Consider the following 21,871-nt stretch of genomic DNA (forward strand, 5'->3'; position numbering starts at 1 on the left):
CTTGAATATTCATGTACCTGTTCCACTGAGATTGCTGTAGACTTCAGGCTGCTGCTTTCTGTGTGGGTTCTGTGTCCTGCACTGCAGCTCCACAAATGCCTTAAGAGAAAAACATGGTGACCAGAGCAGGAATCACCTCTATGCATTTCCCTAATTTCTGGGATTTTTGTTTCTTGAGTTCTGGTTCGTTTGGTTGTGTTCCAGTGGATTTTATCGAGGTTGATTCTCAGCAGGAGGAAGAGTATAATACCAGCGACTTCATCATAGTCCTAAAGTGGAAGCCCTCCACGTGCATGATTTTAAGTTTCCTATACATCATGCTTTCTTTCGTGGTTCTTTATTTCTTTTGTTAACCTGCTCTAACTTTTGCTAGATAGATTGCAGGTGTTGGATTTTTGGTTCAAGATTGTATTCCATTATGCTTCATGTATTTCACAATTCTTTAAAAAACAAAAAACTTCAATGAGATATATTTTACATACAGTATACAGTCCTTTCTTAACAATTGTATTCAGCTTTATTGCCACATTACTGAATGTTAAAAATAAATGTTTGCTCCTCGTTATGTCTTATGCCCTATTGTTTTCCCCTTTGTTCTTTCCATTTTTCATTTTGCTGGCAGTTATCTGTAACTAATTTTTTTAAAGATGGGGGGTGCTTGGATGCTGCTTCTTTTATGATTGAAAATATCTTTATTTTGCGCTAGCATTTGAATGCTGCTTTGGGTGGGTAATACATTTCTTCATTTACAGTCTTTTTCCCTCACAACTCTGAGGAGACTATGTCTTTTTTTTTTTTTTTTTTTTTTAACCCTTTGGTGTTATAGGTGAGAAATCTGATTCTTCTCACTATGTTGACAGCTGTAGTGCCTCTTGGTGGCTTTTTTCTTTTTTTCTGCCTACCAGAAAAGATTGTAGAATTTTTTCCTTGTTCTTAGACTTTGGAAGTTTCACCAAGATATGTTTACATGTATGTCTTCTTTCAGTATTTCTATTTGACAGTTCATGAACCTTAATATCCTAAAGTTTCAGATCTTTCTTTGATTAATGGAACTTTCCTTATATTATTTCTTTCATCCTTGTAAGTTTTTCCTTTGAATTCTTAAGATAGATATTCAGTCTCCAGGATCTGTCTTTTATATCTCTTAACTTCACCCTTGTATCTTTTAATGTTTTTGCCTGCCCTGTAGGGAAGAGTCCTTCTAGATCACGAATTTGCCTCTAGCCGTGTTCATTCTAGTACTCAGCTCATCCGTTGTTTTTAAAATATATTTTTTCAATCATCTTAAATTTCCAGGATCTTTCTTGTTTTCCTATTTTTCCTTTTCCAGTAAAGACTCTTCTTATTTTAAGGATGTTATCCTCTCAAATCGCTAATGATATATTTGTAATGTCTAATTTTTTGTCTTTGGGTTTTCCGGATTAACTCTCCTTTCAGGGGGATGAGTAGGGAATGCGGAATTAGCTTCTCTGCTTGCATAGCTTGGTGACTGTCACACTACTGGTTTTCCCCATTGCCAAGTGATGCTTATGTACTCACATTTTAGAATTCAGGTCTAGATTGATCATTAATGGTAATTGATAGGGATTTCCTTAGCTATTGCTAAAGGCTCCTGTCTGATAACACCTGGATGGAGCTCATTTCTGCAGGCTGTGGTTGAGCACAGGGTTCTGCAAGTGGACTTCAAGCAGCTATGAGAGTGGCTGAAGAAATGGTCATGGATAGGCTTCCCTTCGGGGCACCTGAGCTGACAACAAGCTGGGAAACTGGAACTGTCCCAGTGATAGACACGAGGAAGGTGTTACCTGAGAGATGGCGGCGTTCAGGGAGTTCTTTTGTTGTTGTTGTTGTTGTTGTTGTTGTTGTTGTTGTTGTTGTTGTTTTGAGACGGAGTCTCGCTCTGTCGCCCAGGCTGCAGTGCAGTGACCGGATCGCAGCTCACTGCAAGCTCCGCCTCCCGGGTTTACGCCATTCTCCTGCCTCAGCCTCCCGAGTAGCTGGGACTACAGGCGCCCGCCACCTCGCCCGGCTAGTTTTTCGTATTTTCAGTAGAGACGGGGTTTCACCGTGTTAGCCAGGATGGTCTCGATCTCCTGACCTCGTGATCGGCCCGTCTTGGCCTCCCAAAGTGCTGGGATTACAGGCTTGAGCCACCGCGCCCTGAGCTGCTTTGCTTTTTCCCTTGTCCGTGTCCAGTGGGACTGCCCAGAGTTACCTGAGGCAGTGCCCCGTTTCCTCTCTCTGGCCCTCAGGGTGATTTCCACAGCAAACATCCCTCACTTCACACAGCCGTACTTGCCAGCACTTGTGCTGATGGTAGATGATGTAAGGGCATCCGCAGTCTACACTACCACGACCTCACAGTCCCTTCTCTCTCTCACACCCAGCTCCTCCTCATCTTGCACTTGGGGTTTGTCCTGTCCTCTGGTGGAAAAAATCATTCACGTCTTCCTTCAGTAGTCCCCTCTTTTTCCTGTATGAGGTTATAAGTTATTACCTTTGTTTGTTTCTTCACCAATATAGTCTTTTAAAAATATCCTCAGCAGCATAACACAACTCCTACCTCCAAAATTTTGAAAGCAGTTTATTAAGTAAATGAAATTTAATACATAAATATAATCATGAACGAACCATATATGTCGTCGTTTAATCATTTTCACATAATTTCTGTCCCATTATGTAAGCAGACAAGTATTCTTTATTTGTTTCACTGTGTTCTGGGATTTAGGTTTCCATTTTCGATGTATAGTCTCTGTCCTGTGATTTTAAGAAAATTTTTAAAAAGAAATTATTCAGCTATTTAATAATTAATCGTGTTTGAAACAATAGTGGTCATCTAAACAAAGCAGACTTAGTTATTCTTATTGAAGGTTCATCTGAATACATTTGGGGAACCAAGGTATTTTTTCATAAGCACAAGCTAATATCTAAATTGCATTCTTTACTGAGAATTTTATCCTTATAGTAACTGATTCCTTCACCGTAGTAACTCTAACATGGAGTCAGAGACCCAGGTTCAAATCCTGGCTCTTCCACTTACTAACTTCATAACTTAAACAGCCCAGTGCCTGGCACAGAGAGGGTACCGTGGTAAATATTGGATGAGTGAATGTATGAAGTTACAGGTATGAGGCTGAGTTTCCTTACCTCGAAAACAGGAATAACAAAGGACTTGCTTATGGATTATAGACAATTTATGTAAAACCTCTTGGCATATAGTAGGCATTCAATTAGTGCTAAGTATAACAATAATAAACTTTATACAAGAGTCCTTTTATTAATATCAAGCAAGTCCCACAAGTAATAGGAGTTATCCAGGTTGATGGGGTGGTGAGAGGAGTCTACTTCATGACACAGTTTCTTCAGATAGTTTCCAGCATTTTTTCTTCCTCTCTTGCTGTAAATATTTATTAAAGCAGAGTGCATTCAACAGTTCTTGGCAGGATCGAGATTGAAAGAGCAAAGACATAGTCTTAAGGGGCATGCAAACCAATTGAAGAGACCTTCTGGACACAGTGAGAACACACTCCTAAAAAATAGTAAAGCAAATGTGAGGCATAAACTGAAGAAGAGGATAAGGGAGTTGGGTGAGTGTGAGGAAAGGTTGTGTAAAAGTGGATTTCGAATTGAAAAAAAAAGACAGTATTTTGATTGGCACAAAGACCATGTGAAGGCCAGGCGTGGTGGCTCACGCCTGTAATCCCAGCACTTTGGGAGGCGGAGGTGGGTGGATCACCTGAGGTCAGGAGTTCGAGACCAGCCTGGCCAACATGACAAAAACCCGTCTCTACTAAAAATACAAAAATTAGCCAGGTGTAGTGGTGGGTACCTGGAGTTGCAGCTACTTGGGAGGCTGAGGCAGGAGAATCGCATGAACCTGGGAGGCGGAGGTTGCAGTGAGCCAAGATCATGCCACTGCACTCCAGTCTAGGCAACAGAGCGAGACTCCATCTCAAAAACAAAACAAAACAAAACAAAAACCATGTGAAGATTGCTCAAGCAGTGCATGGGGAAGGTGTAGTGTGGGTTTCCTGGTGCAGATGGATGGATCCTGGGGACAGCAGGCCTGGTAGTTTGATATAGAGGAGATGCTCAGAGGGAGCAGTGAAAGGTGAAGTGAGGGAGGTAAAATGAACCCAATTTGCAGTTCACCTTGGTCATTGCATTAACTTTTCATTTTGCTGTTTCCCACAGCCCCAGCCAGTTAGCGCCTTGTTTGAATACATTCATCAGTAGTCCAGAGAGGGTGAGAACTATTAGATGAAGTATTTTTACTTTGAGATGCTCTACCTTGACTTACAATTTGAACAGATTAAGCCTGGTTTTAGCAGATCACAGGGTCTTAAGAAAAGCCAGCTAAGGGTTATGAGCTAGTTATCCCTTTGGCAACCAACACTTAAAGTGGACATGTTGAGACCTGTCTTTATCTGAAGTAATTATGGCAAGTTAAACTATGTTCCGTCTCCTCTGAGAAGATATGAGCCCCTCTGAAATATTCCTCCCTTCTTCCTATCATTTTTCTCTCACTTGACCTTCCCTTCTGATTCAAAGCTAGTTGATGGGTTGTGGAATCAGGATTTAAACCCCTCTATCAATTTTGTGAACAAAACTTAAAAAAAAAGCTAACACAGAGCCAGGCGCAGTGGCTCATGCCTGTTATCCTAGCACTTTGGGAGGCCGAGGCAGGTGGATCACCTGAGGGCAGGAGCTTGAGACCAGCCTGGCCAACATGGTGAAACTAAAAATATAAAAAATTAGCCAGACGTGATGGCAGGTGCCTATAATCCCAGCTACTCGGGAGGCTGAGGCAGGAGAATCACATGAACCCAGGTGGCGGAGGTTGCAGTGAGCTGAGATCCTGCCATTGCACTCCAGCCTGGGCGATAAGAACGAAACTTCGTCTCAAAAAAAAGAGCTAACACCATTTACTTCAAGGCGGCCCAGGATGGCACACAAGACATTTGAAAATGTAAATTACAAATAAATGATAGGTCTTCATGTGCGAGGGTATCTACTTTTTTATTTGCTTTCTCTTTCTTCCTTTTCTTTTGATTGTTGTTGTGAATAGAAATGCTATTTTTTTTTCAGTGAAAATTTTAGATAGAACAGTGTTTGATTTTCAGCATTTATTTTTATACTTCTATTATTGGAATGCCTGCGTTAGTACATAAGCTAGTATATATGGTAAAATAGTTGGGATTAAATGCAAGCTTACTGCATTGATTCCATGCTATAAGTATTTTTCCTACTTATTCTAATATATAGATATAGATATACATATACTTTCATAGACATTTCATGTTTTAAGGTGTTGTCTTTTAGAGTTTTCTGTTTTTTAGCATCCCAAGTATAATTCTCTAAAGAAGGGAATGGCAAATTATTTTAATGCTTTTATTGTTTTTATTTCTAGCTTATTCCACTAAGCTCAACAAATTTCCTGTATTTAATATTAATGATGACTTGAATGATCTGTGTACCAGTGCAGTAAGCCCAAATACTACCAAAGCCACGCGGTACGCCTTGAATGTGTGGCGATATTGGTGCATGACCAACGGGCTCAAAGACCACACAGACATCACCAAGGTAAGGGACTCTTGAGTTTACTTCTTTCAGCCAACTTCACTGAGCTTCCAAATGCCCGGCACTGTGCTAAGCATTGTAGGGAACACAGAACGGTGGCTTTCTGCCTTGGGAAACTTTGGAAGAACATAAAATAGAAAAACTCCGCACACAAAGCAGAATGTAACAAGCGTTTCATGAATTTATAGATTGGAAATGCCTGAAAAGTTCAGGTGGGTAAATTAATTTCAGTTTGGTAAAACTGGAGAGATAATTGATATTTAAGTTTTTTTTTTTTTTTTGAGGAAAGGTAGGATTTCAGTAGAATTAGATGAGGACAGGAGCCTTCTAGGCTGAGGGATGTGAGGAAGAATCAAATTTGGGGAGACAGACTCACTTGCCTACAGCAGAAGCCTCATATCTTGGTATCATGGACAATAAAACCAGATTCTGATAACCCTTAAGTGCCAGGCTAAAATCTTGTGAACACTGGAAAATCACTGAAATATCTTGTTTTGGTTTTGCTAAGGAGAGACTTCATTTGAAAGGATTATTGCAGGGGCAGAGACAGGGACTATTGTAGTAGGGAAAACACTCTGACCAGAAAATCTGCAAGCATCCTAAGGATTAGACAAAAGGGAAACCACTGAAGTTGTTTGAGAGAGAAGAAACATAATGAAAGTGGTATTTTAGGGAAATAATTGGAAGTGATGAGCAAAAAGTTAATTAATGTCCTTGGTCCTCCATTTCCCCCTTTGTAAAATGAGCTCTTAAATCTCTTCCAACTTGAAAGCCAGGGGTACTGGCACACACCTGTAACAGTTCCAGTTACTTAGGAGGCTAAGGCAGGAGGATTGCATGAGCCTAGGAGTTCAGGGCTACAGTGTGCTATGACCATGACTGTAAATAGCTACTGTACTCCAGCCTGGGCAACATAGCAAGACCCTGCCTCTAAAAAACAAACAAGAAAACCGAAAAACTCATCCAACTTGAAATGCCTGAGGTTTGTAAATCGTAGGAGAAAATCTTGGACATGTGGAGATAGAACATAAAGGTACTGTATTTTGATTTGACTGCATTGAGTCTAAATCAGATGTGCAGATGGAAATGGTCAACAAAGAGTTAGGAATGTGGAACTTAAAACATGGTGGAACTGTTAAAGCTGGAAGTAGACATTGAAAAGTCTTGCAAATGGATGTCATAGTTGAAGCCCAAGAGCAAGTGAGATCTCCAGGTTTGAGTGATGTGCTTAGGGAATGAACAACAGATGAAATGGGGCAGGAAACCCTGCTTTCTACTTCTGGCACCATGGTACACTACATAGTGTGAGGGGCCTTTCTACTGTACATGCAGACCAGGCAGCATCCATGGGACCAAAAAAAAAAAAAGTGCAACAGAAGCAGTGACCAGTAAGCACATATGAAAGGCAGGGTCCTCTCTGAGAGCATATGTTGATAACATTATTAAAAAAGGGAAGATGAGCTGATGAATCCTTGATGAAAAAGAGTACCTGAAAGCGTCCTAAAGCGGTTCTAGGTAGGTAGCATACCCTGGCTCCTGGCAGAGTCATATGATAATACTCTTATAAGGGAAACATCCAAAACGTAGGTGCTCAGGTTTTTTGAAGAGTCAGAGCAATTATATTTGTGCTGGGATTACAGGTGTGAGCCACTGCGCCTAGCCAAATTAAATTATAAATTAATTACAGATCTAACTAGACTGTTCCCAGTACTTGGAAGTTAGCATATTACTAATAACCAAAGGACCAAGAAGAAATCACAAAGGAAGTTATAAAATGTCTTGAACTGAATAAAAATTAAATCACCACTTATCAGAATTTGTGAGTTGTAGCTAAAATATCTATAGAGAAAAAAATTTTAGCTTTAAATGCTTATCAAGGAAAGTCTAAAATCAATGAATGTGAAACAAAAAGAACTTGAAGAAATAAAAAAATATGCTCGTGATTCTCCCACCTCAGCCTCCTGAGTAGCTGAGACAACAGGCGTGCAACACCATGCCTGGCTAATTTTTAAATTTTTTTAGAGACAAGGTCTCACTGTGTTGCCCAGGCTGATTTCAAACTCCTGGGCTCAAGCGATCCACCTGCCTTGGCCCTCCTAAAGTGCTGGGATTACAGCCATGAGCCTCCATCCCCAGCCCAGTTTTTTTTTTTATTTTATTCTTTCCCACTTGGTGTCATCAGCCCCATGACCAGTCTCTGACTTCTCTTTAGTCATTTTTACATCAAGGAAGCCAATTTTATCATCCATAGTGAGTCTTGACATGGTGAATCAATTCAGAATGGTTACTAAAGGAAAATGGTTTCTTGCAATGTTTTTATAATCGATTGAAGACCTTAGTAACCTGGGAGAATAATCACCCACTAAAACTGAGTCAGAGAAAACTAAGGATGCAAACACCACGGGCCAGAATGAACTGTTTTTTGTGTGCAAACAATGTAAGTGTTGTGACTTGACATTTCTCGAGGAATTGCTTTGGCTCTGATTTTACTTTGAAACTTGTGGTATTCTGTGGAAATTAAGAAAAATGTTCTGTATCTTAAGTCAGCTTGGTTCTCCTGACACTAGGTTAATTCATTGGTTTAACGCATTTGTTTTGTTTTGAGACGGTCTCACTCTGTCACCCAGGCAGGAGTGCGGTGGTGTGATCTTGGCTCACTACAACCTCTACCTCCGGGGTTCAAGTAATCCACCTTCCTCAGCCTTCTGAGAGTAGCTGGGACTACAGATATGCACCACCATGCCTGTAGAGACAAGGTTTCACCATGTTGCCCAGGCTGGTCTCAAACTCAGCTCAAGCAACCCGCCTACCTGAGTCTCCCAAAGTGCTGGGATTATAGGCATGAGCCACTGTCCCCGCCTAACCCATGGTTATACAGTGCCAATCACATATTTTGGGACTTCTGGTATGTGTTAAAGACCCAGTCATAAATGAAACAGTTCTTGTCTTCAAGGAGCTTTCAGTCCACTTCAAGAGAGAGACATAAACTAGATAAGAGAATGTACAACATGGAAAGGACCATAACAAAAATTTAAGTGCCATGGGATCCCATATGAGAGAATAACTTTGCTTAAGTTATGTAGAAAGTCAAATTTGAGCTAATTCTGGAAGAATGAATAGAGATTTTCCAAATAGAGACAGTTAGTAGAAAAAAGCATTCTCGGCAGAGGAAGTAGCATGAAAAGGCCTTATGGTTTCTAGTTACGGCAAAAAGCTTGATGAAGCTGGAAAATAGAGTACAAAGGGTACAGAAGTTCAGGTTACAGAAATAGGGTGTGTACTGGTCATCTACCGCTCCATAACAAACCACCCAAAAATATAGGGACCTAAAGCAACAGCCATTTTATTTGTTCATGATTTGATGAGTGAGTTAGCATTTTGTGCTGAGCTCAGCTGAGTACCTCCCCTACTGGTCTCACTTGGGGTACTCATATGGGTGCAGTCATTTGGATGTTAGATGGGAACAATTTGTCCCCATATTCCCACAGTCTAACTGGGCCTCCTCACAGGGCAACACCATGCACTAAACCAGTAAGAACCTATAGACAGAAGCAGGCCAGGCGCGGTCACACCTGTAATCCCAGCACTTTGGGAGGCCAAGGTGGGCCAATCACTTGAGGTCAGGAGTTAAGACCAGCCTAGCCAACGTGGTGAAGCCCCGTCTCTACTAAAAATATAAAAATTAGCCAGGCATGGTGTTGTGCACCTGTAATCCCAGCTACTCAGGAGGTTGAGGCAGGAGAATCGCTTGAACCCAGGAGGTGGATGCTGCAGTGAGCCGTGATCACACCACTGCACCCCCGCCTGGGGGAAAAGGGGGGACCCTGTTTTTATAAAAAAAAAAAAAAAAAAAAAAGACAAAAGCAGCAAAAGCAGAACCCCTTGAAGCCTGGGAATTCACACATTCCTTGAAGGCTTGGAAATCACGCATTGTCACTTCTGCCATATTCTGCGGAATAAGTCACGTGGTGAAAATAAGTCACGTGGCTAGCCCAGATTCAAGGGGTGGGAAAATGGATTCTACTTGATTGGAGAAGCAGCAAAGTCTGGTTGCCAAAGGGTGTGTGTACACGGAGGGGAATTGTAGATGTCTTCTCATACTGTCAGAAGCAGATTGTGAAGACTTGCATACAAAGTAAACAGTTTGGAATTTATCCCAAGGGCACAGGAAACTATCAAAGATTTGCTTTTTGTTTTTTGTTGAAAGGGCTAACATAAAAAATAAGATTTTCTACTCAGCACCCCTTATTCAGGAACCATTCCTCTCCTATAATCCACATGGTTATTGCAGAAGCCATCACATTAGGAGAATGAATAGAATGAACTACCTTTTGGCAAGTTATTTGGATTAGATCCAATCAGAATCCTTCTTTTTGGTGTTTTGCTCCTGAAAATGAGAGTTGGTCTCTTGCTAAACCTGAAACTTTAAGATGGAAATTTGGGGGAGTGCTAGGTGGCTGTGCTTGCAGCTATGTGAAAAAAGCCACTCCGCATAAAGCAGCAGAGATGAAAGATGAGAATCCTGGCGGCCTTGGTTGGAGTCCACTCGTTCTGATATCCCTCTCTGCCTCGGCTTCCAGTTTGGTTTGTCTCTTGCAACCAAAGGAGTCTCAACTACTATAAAGAGAGCTGACCACCTGCAAGTAGGGAGTTGCAAGTGACAACATAAAAATCCAAAGCCAGCTTTGTTTTAGTACAGTGGTTTCTGGCAAGTTATTTTAACTGGTTATCGCTGGTATATAAGAAAGCTGTTTTTCTTATAGTTGCGTACCACTAACCTACTCTGATAGCTTTTCAGCTGAATCTCTTGGGGTTTCCTTGACCAACAACCAGATTATCAGAAAGCAATATTTTGTCTTTTTCCTTTCCCATATACATACATATGTATGTGTGTGTGTACATAACTTCTTTCTCTTGTGTTATCTGGTTGGTTAGAACCTCCGGAACAGTATTATATAATAACAGTGATATTGAGTAAGCTCTTCCTGTTCCTGACTTTGTAAGAAAGATTCGAATGTTTTCCTTGTGGATACAGTTTTTCTAGCTCTTGCCTGTAAATTACGCTTCATCATAGTAAGAAGATCTTTTTCTTCCTATCTAAATTTGAATTTGAATTTTTAAAAATTTGTAATGGAGGTCACATTTTTTTCAAATACTTTTCAAGTATGTGTAAGTTCATATTACTTTTTGTTTTAATGTGTGAATGTCAATTATATTAAAATATTTATTAGGATGGGATCATTTTGTGTTCACTTCAGGAGTCAAACACTTCCCATGATGCCCACAGGAGAGGTTCGATGCCTCATTCTGTCTTCCCATAATGCATTGAATGTATTGTCATCAGTCCATTCAGTCCTAAGTTTAACTTATAATACAGGTGTAACCGAACACAGGTACAGCTGCTCACCACTTGCAAAGCCAGTAACAAAGATGAGATGCAGTAAAAGAAAAGTGACTTTATTCCAGAGCTAGCAGTGGGGAAATGGCCAAGGCTAGTGCCTTAAAGAAACCATTTTCAACTTTGGCTGGAGAGAGGGGCATAAAAAAGGAACTTGGAACGGGAGGCATGCGGGAGTGCTGTTGGGCACAAGGTCTCCGTGTCTTGTTCCAGTGGCTATCTTGAGTCGTGGTCCACCTGGAGTATGGTGGCCTCACCTCAACAATAGCTGGGTTGTTGACCAGTGGCCTTGAGGTAATCTCTGGAATTTTGCAACTGGGTCTCCAGGCCTGGTTTGTCTCCAGATTAGCCCTGGAACTTCTAAGTAAGCACACAGTTAGATAAGTGTAAGTTGAATAAGTATATAATGAGATAAATGTGCATGGTGTAAGGGAGTGTCTGGTGGGAAAGGAGAGAAACAAAGGGTTTTAAGGTACATTTCAAGGCTACATTCTGAGGCTAAGGAAAGGAAAACAAAACTTTACAATTCATTTTAGGCAGGCCCAGTGGCTCAAGCTTATAATCCCAGCACTTTGGGAGGCCGAGGCAGGCAGATCGCTTGAGGTCAAGAGTTAGAGACCAGCCTGGCCAACATGGTGAACTCCCGTCTCTACTAAAAACTACAAAAATTAGCCGGGTGTGGTGGCACACACTTGTAGTCCCAACTACTCAGGAGGCTAAGGCATGAGAATCACTTGAACCCAGGAGGTGAGGCTGCAGTGAACTGAGATTATGCCACTCCACTCCAACCTGGGCAACAGAGTGAGAATCTGTCTTAAAAAAAAAAAAAAAAAAAAATGCTTTTCAAAGCTGGAATACCTGGTTACATAGGCAGTCCTTGTTTTGAGGGGTACTATATGAACTGGAACCTGTGTGTATCAGAGCCATGCCCTCGATGTGGGTGATACTAATGTTCACACATTCTATTTAACCTAATAACATGCAAAATGAAAATTGCTTGAATTTTACTTGGGGGTAGTTTATATTTAAATACTTTGGGTTTTAATGTAATATTGGTCAGATTTGGGTTAGAAAAAAATGAAGAGTCTTTCTGTCTTTTTCTATGCTCTGAAACTATTTAAATGAAAAAGAAAAGCTGAACTGATTCCATAAAGGCATACTTTTAGGAACAATATACATCTTTGACAGTCATTTCACACTCTTTGGGGCTCTTCAGATCCTTTACCTTTTATTGAACCCATTATATTTTGCTAGACAATTGTTCAGGTTATCTAGATTTTCATATTAATATGTATAAAGTATGTGATGTTCTTTCATATTCTTTACTCTTTTATCTTCTGTATAGTCTTTCTTATTCCTAATAAGGTTTAGGTGTATACATACTTCCTTTCCTCCTTTCTCACCCTCTTCATAAAGTCAGACCTGCTAGAAGTTTTTCAACTTTGAGTCTTTTCAATGATTACATTTTTATCTATCCCAATTTATTTCTTTTCTAGTCCATTAATTAATTTATTTATTTTTATTGATTCACTCTACTTTTTTTTTTTTTTTTTTTGAGACAGAGTCTTGCTCTGTTGCCCAGGCTGGAGTGCAGTGGCATGATCTCAGCTCACTCCAACCTCTGCCTTGCGGATTCAAGCGATTCTCCTGCCTCAGCCTCCCAAGTAGCTGGGACTGGACTACAGGTGCACACCACCATGCCTGGCTAATTTTTATGTTTTTTTTAGTAGAGACGGGGTTTCGCCATGTTGGCCCGGCTGGTCTTAAACTGACCTCAAGTGATCCTCCTGCCTCAGCCTCCCAAAGTGCTGAGATTACAGGCATGAGCCACCATGCCCAACCCCACTCTACGATTTTTGAGTTTAGTTTACTTTTTCTAGCTTTTTGAGTTGAATAATCAGTTTGCTTATTCTCAATAAAGTTTTCTAACAATGTCATCCAAAACTATGATGTATATTTATTATGTATACTTAGCAATATCTCATACATTTTGATATATAATATCTTCAGTTTGGTTAATTTTTAATCTATAGTTCAGCTTTTATTTTCTCCTTGATTAAGGGCTATTAGAAGAATGAATGTTAGCTGTCCAGTGTCTACTCGATAAAAAAAATATTTTATTGGGACTTTCTAATTGTCCTAGAATATGTATTCAGCTTGAATAGACCATGAGCAAGGGCTGCTTTGCCCTTTGTAGTTCCATCTTGAAAATAAAGCTTTCTTAATAGCCAAGCTCTGCCTTCTCTTCTAACTCTCTCTAAATAAGGAGCTCATTCTGTCAGGATAGTCATTCACTTTTTTTTTTTCGAGATGGAGTCTCACTCTCGTCGCCCAGGCTACAGTGCAGTGGCACAATCTTGGCTCACTGCAACCTCCACCTTCCCAGTTTAAGCAGTTCTCCTGCCTCAGCCTCCCAAGTAGCTGGGACTACAGGCACACACAACCGTGCCCAGCTAATTTTGTATTTTTAGTAGAGATGGGGTTTCACCATGTTGGCCAGGCTGGTCTTGAACTCCTGACTTAAGGTGATCCGCCCACCTTGGCCTTTCTAAGTGTTGGGATTACAGGCGTGAGCCGTCGTGTCCAGCTTTTTCATATATTTTAAACAAACAACTGATATTGAAAGCCTGTGGCTCATTAAACCACAGATATTTCAGGACCTATTCAGATAAATTCAACTGAAAAGGAACATTAACTTGCTGTGCAAAATGGACAATGTAGGGAAATGGTCTTACCCTACAGCACTGTGTCTAGTAACCAAATGTTCTGTGCAGATGTCAAGGAAATCAATGATGAAGTTATTCAGAGTTTGTTTAATTCAGGAATTTTTCAGAGAGTTTGGGTTGAATTTTATTAAAGGAGAGGGAAGCAACTATTTTCAAACAAAACCACAGGCCTTCCAAGAGAAATAGTGAAAGTTACAAACAGCCAGTAATAATAAGTGTGTATATATATGTGTTTACAGACACACATGTATGTATGTGTATGGGGGGGTGTTAATTACTATTTACACACCCTTTCACAGTCCTCTGCTTTAAGCATTACAGCCTTGGAGAGGGTATTGATTATGATGTTCTGTTTTGCAGATTGAAATACTGAGGTTTAGGCCGGGCACGGTGGCTCATGCCTGTAATCACAGCACTTTGGGAGGCCGAGGCGGGCGGGTCACGAGGTCAGGAGATCGAGACCATCCTGGCTAACACAGTGAAACCCCGTCTCTACTAAAAATACAAAAAATTAGCCAGGCATGGTGGCGGGCGCCTATAGTCCCAGCTAGTCGGGAGGCTGAGGCAGGAGAATGGCGTGAACCTGGGAGGCGGAGCTTGTAGTGAGCCGAGATCCGGCCACTGCACTCCAGCCTGGGCGACAGAGCGAGACTCCGTCTCAAAAAAAAAAAAAAAATAGGTTTAAAGAGATCAGGTGCAGCCAAGTATGGAACCTAGATCTTCCAGCTTGAAATTCACTGTGCTTTCCATTAAGTCCTGCTAAGGGGTCACAAAATGTCCTCAACACAGCCCCTGGTGAGGATTAGAAGGAAGGAGGGGTCTGGCTGTGTGAGTGTCAAGTGTGTAACCTCCATGTTTGTCTCATTTGAGATCCCTGCAGTGAAGTTGAACGAGCTGCTTGAGAACTTTTATGTCACCGTTAAGAAGAGCGACGGCTCAGACTTCCTGGCCACCTCACTCCATGCTATTCGCCGAGGCCTGGACCGCATCCTGAAGAATGCAGGTGTCGGCTTTTCCATCACCAGCAGCACCTTCAGCTCCTCCACCAAGAAACTCAAGGAGAAGCTGTGGGTGCTGAGTAAGGCAGGCATGTCGGGCGCGCGTTCTCGCAACATCGTCTACTTCTCCCTCTCTGACGAGGAGGAGATGTGGCAGGCAGGGTGTCTGGGGGATGACAGCCCTATCACTCTCCTGTCCACTGTGGTCAAGTACAACAGCCAGTACCTGAACATGCGGACGCTGCAGGAGCATGCAGATCTGATGTACGGTGACATCGAGCTGCTCAAAGACCCCCAAAACCAGCCCTACTTTGCCCGGACAGACAGCGTCAAGCGGGAGAGTCGGAGCGGCTCCACCAGAGTGTGTCACGGGAAAATCTACCATGAACATTCCCGGGGACACAAACAGTGCCCTTACTGCCTCCTCTACAAGTACATGTACATCCACCGGCCGCCCACCCAAATGGAGGCCAAGTCCCCCTTCTACCTGACTGCCAGGAAGGAGGCCACAGACATGGGCAGCGTGTGGTATGAGGAGCAGAGGATGGGGCTGCGCTCTCTTCGGGGAATTGTCCCAAACTTAGCCAAGAAGGTCAAGCTGGAAAACTGTGAGAACTTCACCTTTGTCTCGTTCACTCAGGTCTCCCGGAGGCTTGGCTCCCACAGCTGCTGCCAGTGAGCCCTCCCTGGGGCCCAGCCACTGCCCTGTCACCTGCTCAGTGGGCGCTCCCTGGGGTGGCCAGGGCTGGAGCAGCTGGAGCTCCGCGGAGGCAGGGGCTGACTGGGTGTGACCTCCCGGTCTGGCAGCTCTCCCCCTGGTGTGGCCCGCTCTCCCTTTGTCTTGGGGTTTGCTTTTTAAAATGAAACTAGATGAGTCTAAATCATTCGAATGGTTTATCCAAATGTGTGTCAACTTTGTTAGCTTTTAGAATCTAACACAATGTGTAATTGCTACATGCAAGAGTGAGGAAATTCATTTTCTCTAGTGCCTTTCTAGCACAGGTTTTCTAAAAAAAAAAAAAAAAAAAAAAAAAAAAAGGAAACTGTTAAGTAGTCATTTAAAAACTCCCAGTAGCGCAGTAGCTTTAGAATGTTAGGAAGACTGTACACTTTGTTGAATTACACTCACAAGGAGGAACTGGAGAGAGGCAGACACGTTCCCTGTTTCCAGGAGACAGATTGCGCTTGACACGCCTTTGTTTTTTTTTGTTGGTGGATAACGTGGTTCTGGAGGGCAGGAAGCCTTGTGTCAGGGAAGATCCTCAAGCGACACTCGGTCATCTGACAGGGACTCGGGCTGCTCCCACGGCTCCCAGCAGCGGGAGGAACCCCATCTCAGCCGCCAATGGAGAGAATTTTATGACAAAAGATTCACGCACCAGAAGGGTGTCTGTGAGAACAAGGCTTCTAGTGAACTAGACAGTTTGTACCGTGAGGGAATTTCTAGTAGTGAAGGAAAATGGCTTGGAGAAGCCAATCTGTGATCAAAATGTGAAAACCTCCTGACGCAGAAGTGCCTATGTTTTATTTCTCAGCACCATGTGAGAGCTCGTTTGGAACATTTTTTGAGGTTTCTGTCTGTTCTTCGTATCATCCCATTATTCTGTCAGCATATAGCAGTGGATCTATAAAACAAGTAAAGGTAATTTTTAGTCTTAGCCAAGAAAAGCTAACCAAACAAGCTGCAAAAAACACAGATCCCCAAAATTTCTTTATTAAAGAGCTTTGGAATATTTTTGTCAATGTATAACTTTTCAGCCACAATTAGATGTCATCATTTTAGGCTGGCACCAATGCTTGGGACACGATGATTTAGGCACCCCAGCAGGTAAGCAAACCCAGCATTAAGGATGTAGTTATAAAATGAGCGCAGCATGGTAGCTAATGCAGTTTGAAACCATTTCACTCAGGTCAAATGCAACCTGACCACATTATTTAAAAATCAGCAGAATTTTCTAATAACTACTCTGAGTGCAACCACAACTGAAAAAGGAGCCCAAAGAGTGCACAGTAATAGTAACAATAATTTCTAGGGACCTTGACTTTGTATTTGAGAAAAATCTCCTGTAACTTTATTCCATTATGCTCCTAATATGCTTTCTAATCCCAAATTAAAATTCTAATACAAATTCATTTTGTAGAAGTCTTAAAATCAGTCCTCTTTCTTTTTAAAAACATTATTTTAGTATTTATTTTAATTAATTGGTTTCTTAAAAAATCATATGCTAGTCATTGAGATATGTAATACTTCCTTTACCAGAGAAGACTCAACCAATGCTGCCTTAAGATTTAATGTTATTCCCTTTTTAGTCACTGTGCATTTATAAGTTTGTTTACTAGTTGACATTTCCTGAAAAGAGATTAATTTTGGTATTTCTCCATCTGTATATAAATAACAGGTAATATTTAATCATCAGTGTATGACTTAATATCACATAATGTTCTGGTGTGGTTTCCTGTAGTGATCTTAGGGTTTTGATTTAAAAGAAATACACAAAACATTAGGTACAATTTCCTTTAGTTTGCTAAACACCCAAAGGATATTTTGTTTTGTTGGTTCTGCACTTAAACTGAAATACAAGCTATGTGAACTATTGGGCAAAGCCTGCAGCCTAATTAAATAAAACCTCCATTTTTATTTGAATAGAGTCAAAAAGAAATTGCCATTAGGAATCACTGGGATCTTTTCAGATTTTGACCTTTTCAAAGGTAGCAATAACGACTGCAGAGGTTGTCATCTTTCTGTTGGTAGTGGCTTTTCATCAGCTCAATAGTCATCTCTCCCTCAAATGTGTTGCCTATCACCTAGTTGATGTTCCATAAAATCCCTGGGTTCTGAAGTGAATTATTATAATAAAAAATCAGGAGGGCAAATCTTCAGTGGCATCTGATGGAATAAAAGCAGTGTCTGAGCAGCCTAAAAGCTGTTTATGACATGCCACCTTGGGGAACAAGAGTGAGGAACTAAACACAGTCATCAAGTGCTAGTGTGTGCTACCCGTTGTACTAGGTACTTTATTATGCATTTGTGTATATGTGTGTGTGTATCTGTGTATACACATGTATACATAAATGTATACACAGACACACACACACACACACAAACACACACAATATGTGGTTAAGCCTGGTAAGCCTGCTAAAATGGCAAAGCGGCCTGGTGCAGTGGCTCACGCCTGTAATCCCAACACTTTGGGAGGCCAAGGTGGGCGGATCACTTGAGGTCAGGAGTTAAAGATCAGCCTGACCAACCTGGTGAAACCCCGTCTCTACTAAAAATACAAAAATTAGCCTGGTGTGGTGGCAGGCACCTGTAATGCCAGCTACTTGAGAGGCTGAGGCAGGAGAAACGCTTGAACCTGGGAGGTAGAGGTTGCAGCAAGCCGAGACCACGCCACTGCTCTCCAGCCTAGGCAACAAAGCTAGACTCCATCTCAAAAAAATAAAAAATAAATAAAATGGTGAAGCGCCTGTCCATGTGTTTGGCCAAATCCATCCTCCGAGGTCTTAAGGGGGCCGGAGTAGGAGTCCTCGTTGGTGTTCTAAGGCAGTTGTTCTGGCTTCCAGTCAGCTCTAAACCTTACCTTCTGGGGACTCCAGGATTTTCTGCTCTTGGCCTGATGCAAGAGAAAGGAGAATCCCCAGAGAAAGAAGTGGGGCGGTAAAGAGCATTTTCTCCACTTACCTTTGGGTTTTTTGTGCTCCCAAGTAGAAATACGTATCAAGAATTCACAAGTTTACTTAAGCACAGGTTGCCCCTGGGCTGTGTGTCAGGGCTGGTGGTACTGCAGGTGTTATGAGAGGATCCGTAGAGTGTCCTTCAGGTGAACTGTTGTCCACAGCACCTTTCATATCTGCTCTAAAGTGAGCCCTACTTTCTGGCTACCGCCCCCCGCCCGCCGAATCTAAGCAGACTCCGTGTTGGAAGCTTACTCTGGCACAGAAGCTAGGATGTCGCCTTAAAGGTTGTGATTCAATTGAATATAAAGAGTTTAGGGCAGTACCAGGCACATCATAAGCACGCAATAAATGTTAGCCAGCTTAGTTACAGCTTTTGGTAATAACTAATATTATGTAACTAATTTGCATTATACCACTTATTTCTTCCATTATGGAGATTCTGTCTCCCTTAAACTGTTAAACTTGAAGAAGAAACCAAACCTGATAATCTGGTTAAGTTAACACATTTCACCCATGAATTCTACCTCCAACACAACCAAGCTCTGATACCTCAGATATAAGCAAAAACAAGTGAAGGAAGAACAGAAAAGCCTTATGGGGCTTTCTGAGAAGGTTTTTCCATTGTTTAGTGTGTTTGCAAACAGGAATTTTATGGAAGTACCTAACCAAAGCTGTGAAAGATGGGTCTTCGTGGTCATGTGGCATTTTCCAGCTTTCCTTGGATTTTATGCTACATTAATTTGCCCTGGCTGATAAGTGGTGTTTGAAGAAATGTGAAATTTGGTTACTTTGATTTTTATTTTAATTCAAGGTTATTAAAAGCATCAAGCATTATATGCCACACTCAGCATTTTCATAGACATAGTCATTAGGAGAATCTGGACAAAGTAATACTCTTGTAGAAAAGGAAGCATCTTACTGTACTTGAAAGATAACTAGACTCGGAGCCACTTCACTCCTCACTTGGGCAGATGCCGATATCAATTTCCTTAGCTATAAAGTGCCATCAGTGGGATGGATCTCCACGGTGAACCGTGTTGCACTTCTACAATTCCTCAAGGTCATGTAATTAGGAAGTGGCAGAGCTAGGACGCAAAATTCCTAATTCCTGAAGGAATTCCTAATTCCTGAAGATAGTTAATCTCCTAATTTAGTGCTTCTCACCATATTGGGATGCCTTCTTTAGGAATAAGACTTTAAGACTTTTTAACTTTCAAGTTCCACAACTTCTAAAATTATTTTGCTATCTCGAAGCAGCAGAATATTGATCATTTTTCTCAGTTTAGGCTAACACAGTCCACACCGTTACCACTAAAATAAAGTAACAGAATGCTTAAATATTGTCCTTATCAAACATCCATCTTTGTTGCTTTTATGAGATGTAGATTGCTAAAAACTTTTGAGGTAGTAACCGGTTACCTTTAGGCATCAATGAACGCAAACAGTGAAGACCTCAGAGAAGAGTGACCTCATTTTCTCTACACGATCTCCAGTGTAGTCTAAGATAAGGCCCATACATAGTTAAAAGCTCATAACAGCTCTGAACAGAAGTATGTATTAAAAGTTTCAAACTTGTATATATTTTTGAATGCTTTGTTTTTGGAGTGAATTTTTAATACTCTGTGTTAAAAGAAAAACGTTCCATCGTGTAGGCAGTGTTCCTAAGTAAAAATCTTTGTTGCATTTTCCCATATAAATGAATCACCCTTATTAATATAGGAGGAGGGAGGGATTCGTGGTGACCTACCGCTGCCCTCCCCTTCTAAGAGAAGAGGAGGCCATGCGGTATGATAACTAAATGAATATCTCTGGAAGTTCCTCCATCTGACATGTGTATTCTGACATAACAGAATTTCCCAAGACTTCTTTGAGGAAGGCTGCCCATGCTTCAGACAAAGCTTACCCATTATTATTATGATTTTGAATATTTCTAGTTCATTACAGTCCAAAAAATCTACAGAAGTTCCCCATGTTCAGTGGTTGACCAGAATCTGATTGTTGTGCTCAATGAAAGCCCTTTATTATTTAGCTAATACAACTCATATGGAAATTAATTATTTCAGGAAATATGTAATAAGACCCAAAAAATCACTGGATAATATGTAGATATATTTTAGTTCCATTACTATTCATAGCAGTTAGATAACTCTCCCTCCCCACATTGAGGTGAGAATGGGCTCCTAGATACTTGGTGGTCAATATAACTGATTTGATTAATTTGCATTTAACTGTGGTTATTGTTACATCTACTGATTTGTTCAAATAAAAATTTCTAGAAGGCTCAGATTTGACTAACACTGTGTTACATGCTTTTTCGCAGCTGCCATATATTCTCATGTAATTTTTACAACCGCTCTACAAGGTATGTCTAATTATTTCCGTATTACTTACTGAGAATCTAGGCTCAGAGGAGTTAAACTTCCCAAAATCTCACTGATAAGTTGGAGAATTTAAGTTTGTAAGTTGGAGAATGCAGGTTTTCTGACTCCAAATCTAGTGCTCAGTCCATGAGACAAAACTGCCTCCTGAAGGCCATAGAAGTCCATTAACTTAAAAGAAAATTAAACACAGTTTTGGTTTGTTTGGCAACTATTTCATCTCAAGCCATACTGTGTCACCCCTCCATGTACTCTCTTACTAAATGATTGGTCACTTGGGAATTTAACCGTTCCTGGAAAGCCTGGCGGTTCCCCAGCGTTTTCTGCCTACTGAGAACCTTCTCTCTTTATCCAATAAGTAATTTGTATTACCTGTCATCTACCTTAAAGGGAAGATGGTCATGTGAATTTATTCTAATAAAACTTAGTTTACAAGCTGCGCCTGTTTTAACATTGGCGTCCCTCCTTAAAAAGTAAAGGAGTTGCCAACTTACGCCACAATTACATGCTCAGGTTTTTTACTTTTGCTATTTAATTTTGGTCAGAGGATTTTTATAATCTGTAGGCCACAGCACTGTCATAGAAAAATGTGTGTGTGTGTGTGTGTGTATATATATATATATATATATATATATATATATTTTTTTTTTTTTTTTTTTTTCTTTTTTGAGACAGAGTCTCACTCTGTTGCCCAGGCTGGAGTGCAGTGATGCAATCTCGGCTCACTGCAATCTCTGCCTCCTGGGTTCAAGCCATCCTCTCCCCTCAGCCTCCCAAGTAGCTGGGATTACAAGTGTGCGCCACCACACTCGGCTAATTTTTGTGTTTTTGGTGGAGATGGGGTTTCACCATGTTGGCCAGGCTGGTCTCGAACTCCTGACCTCAGTGATCCACCCACCTCGACCTCCCAAAGCGGAAAAATATACTTATTTACTCACTTGTTTTGTGTTCTTTTTTCCTTTATCAGGGCATATTTATTTTCTCTTTGAGACTTATAAAGCAATAGGTTATATGAAACTCTGAGATCATCTAGTCAAATTTCCCCATTTTTATCAATAAGGAAATTTAAGTCCAGAGATATTAAAGGGGCCATCCAAGATCAGCCAAACA

At 41.1% G+C, this 21,871-nt stretch overlaps 1 protein-coding gene across 1 annotated transcript; it reads left to right on the plus strand.

The window, feature by feature from the left end:
* Window positions 1-4,840: 4,840 nt before the first annotated feature.
* LOC116270058 (uncharacterized protein KIAA1958-like) lies at window positions 4,841-20,667 on the plus strand. The gene is made up of 2 exons (XM_031654406.1): window positions 4,841-5,583; window positions 14,575-20,667. Exons 1-2 carry the CDS (start codon window positions 5,386-5,388, stop codon window positions 15,379-15,381), a joined length of 1,005 nt encoding a protein of 334 aa, XP_031510266.1. The 5' UTR covers window positions 4,841-5,385; the 3' UTR covers window positions 15,382-20,667.
* Window positions 20,668-21,871: the final 1,204 nt, after the last annotated feature.

This window comes from Papio anubis, chromosome 13 (genome assembly GCF_008728515.1).
Source record: "Papio anubis isolate 15944 chromosome 13, Panubis1.0, whole genome shotgun sequence".
NCBI classification, from domain to species: domain Eukaryota; kingdom Metazoa; phylum Chordata; class Mammalia; order Primates; family Cercopithecidae; genus Papio; species Papio anubis.

What these genes read in the sequence shown, in the direction of transcription:
- LOC116270058 (XM_031654406.1), top strand. Translation starts at nt 5,386, where the DNA reads ATGCTTTTATTGTTTTTATTTCTAGCTTATTCCACTAAGCTCAACAAA. An exon ending in ACCACACAGACATCACCAAG is followed by an intron (nt 5,584 to 14,574) that starts GTAAGGGACTCT and finishes GTCTCATTTGAG; the next exon opens with ATCCCTGCAGTGAAGTTGAA.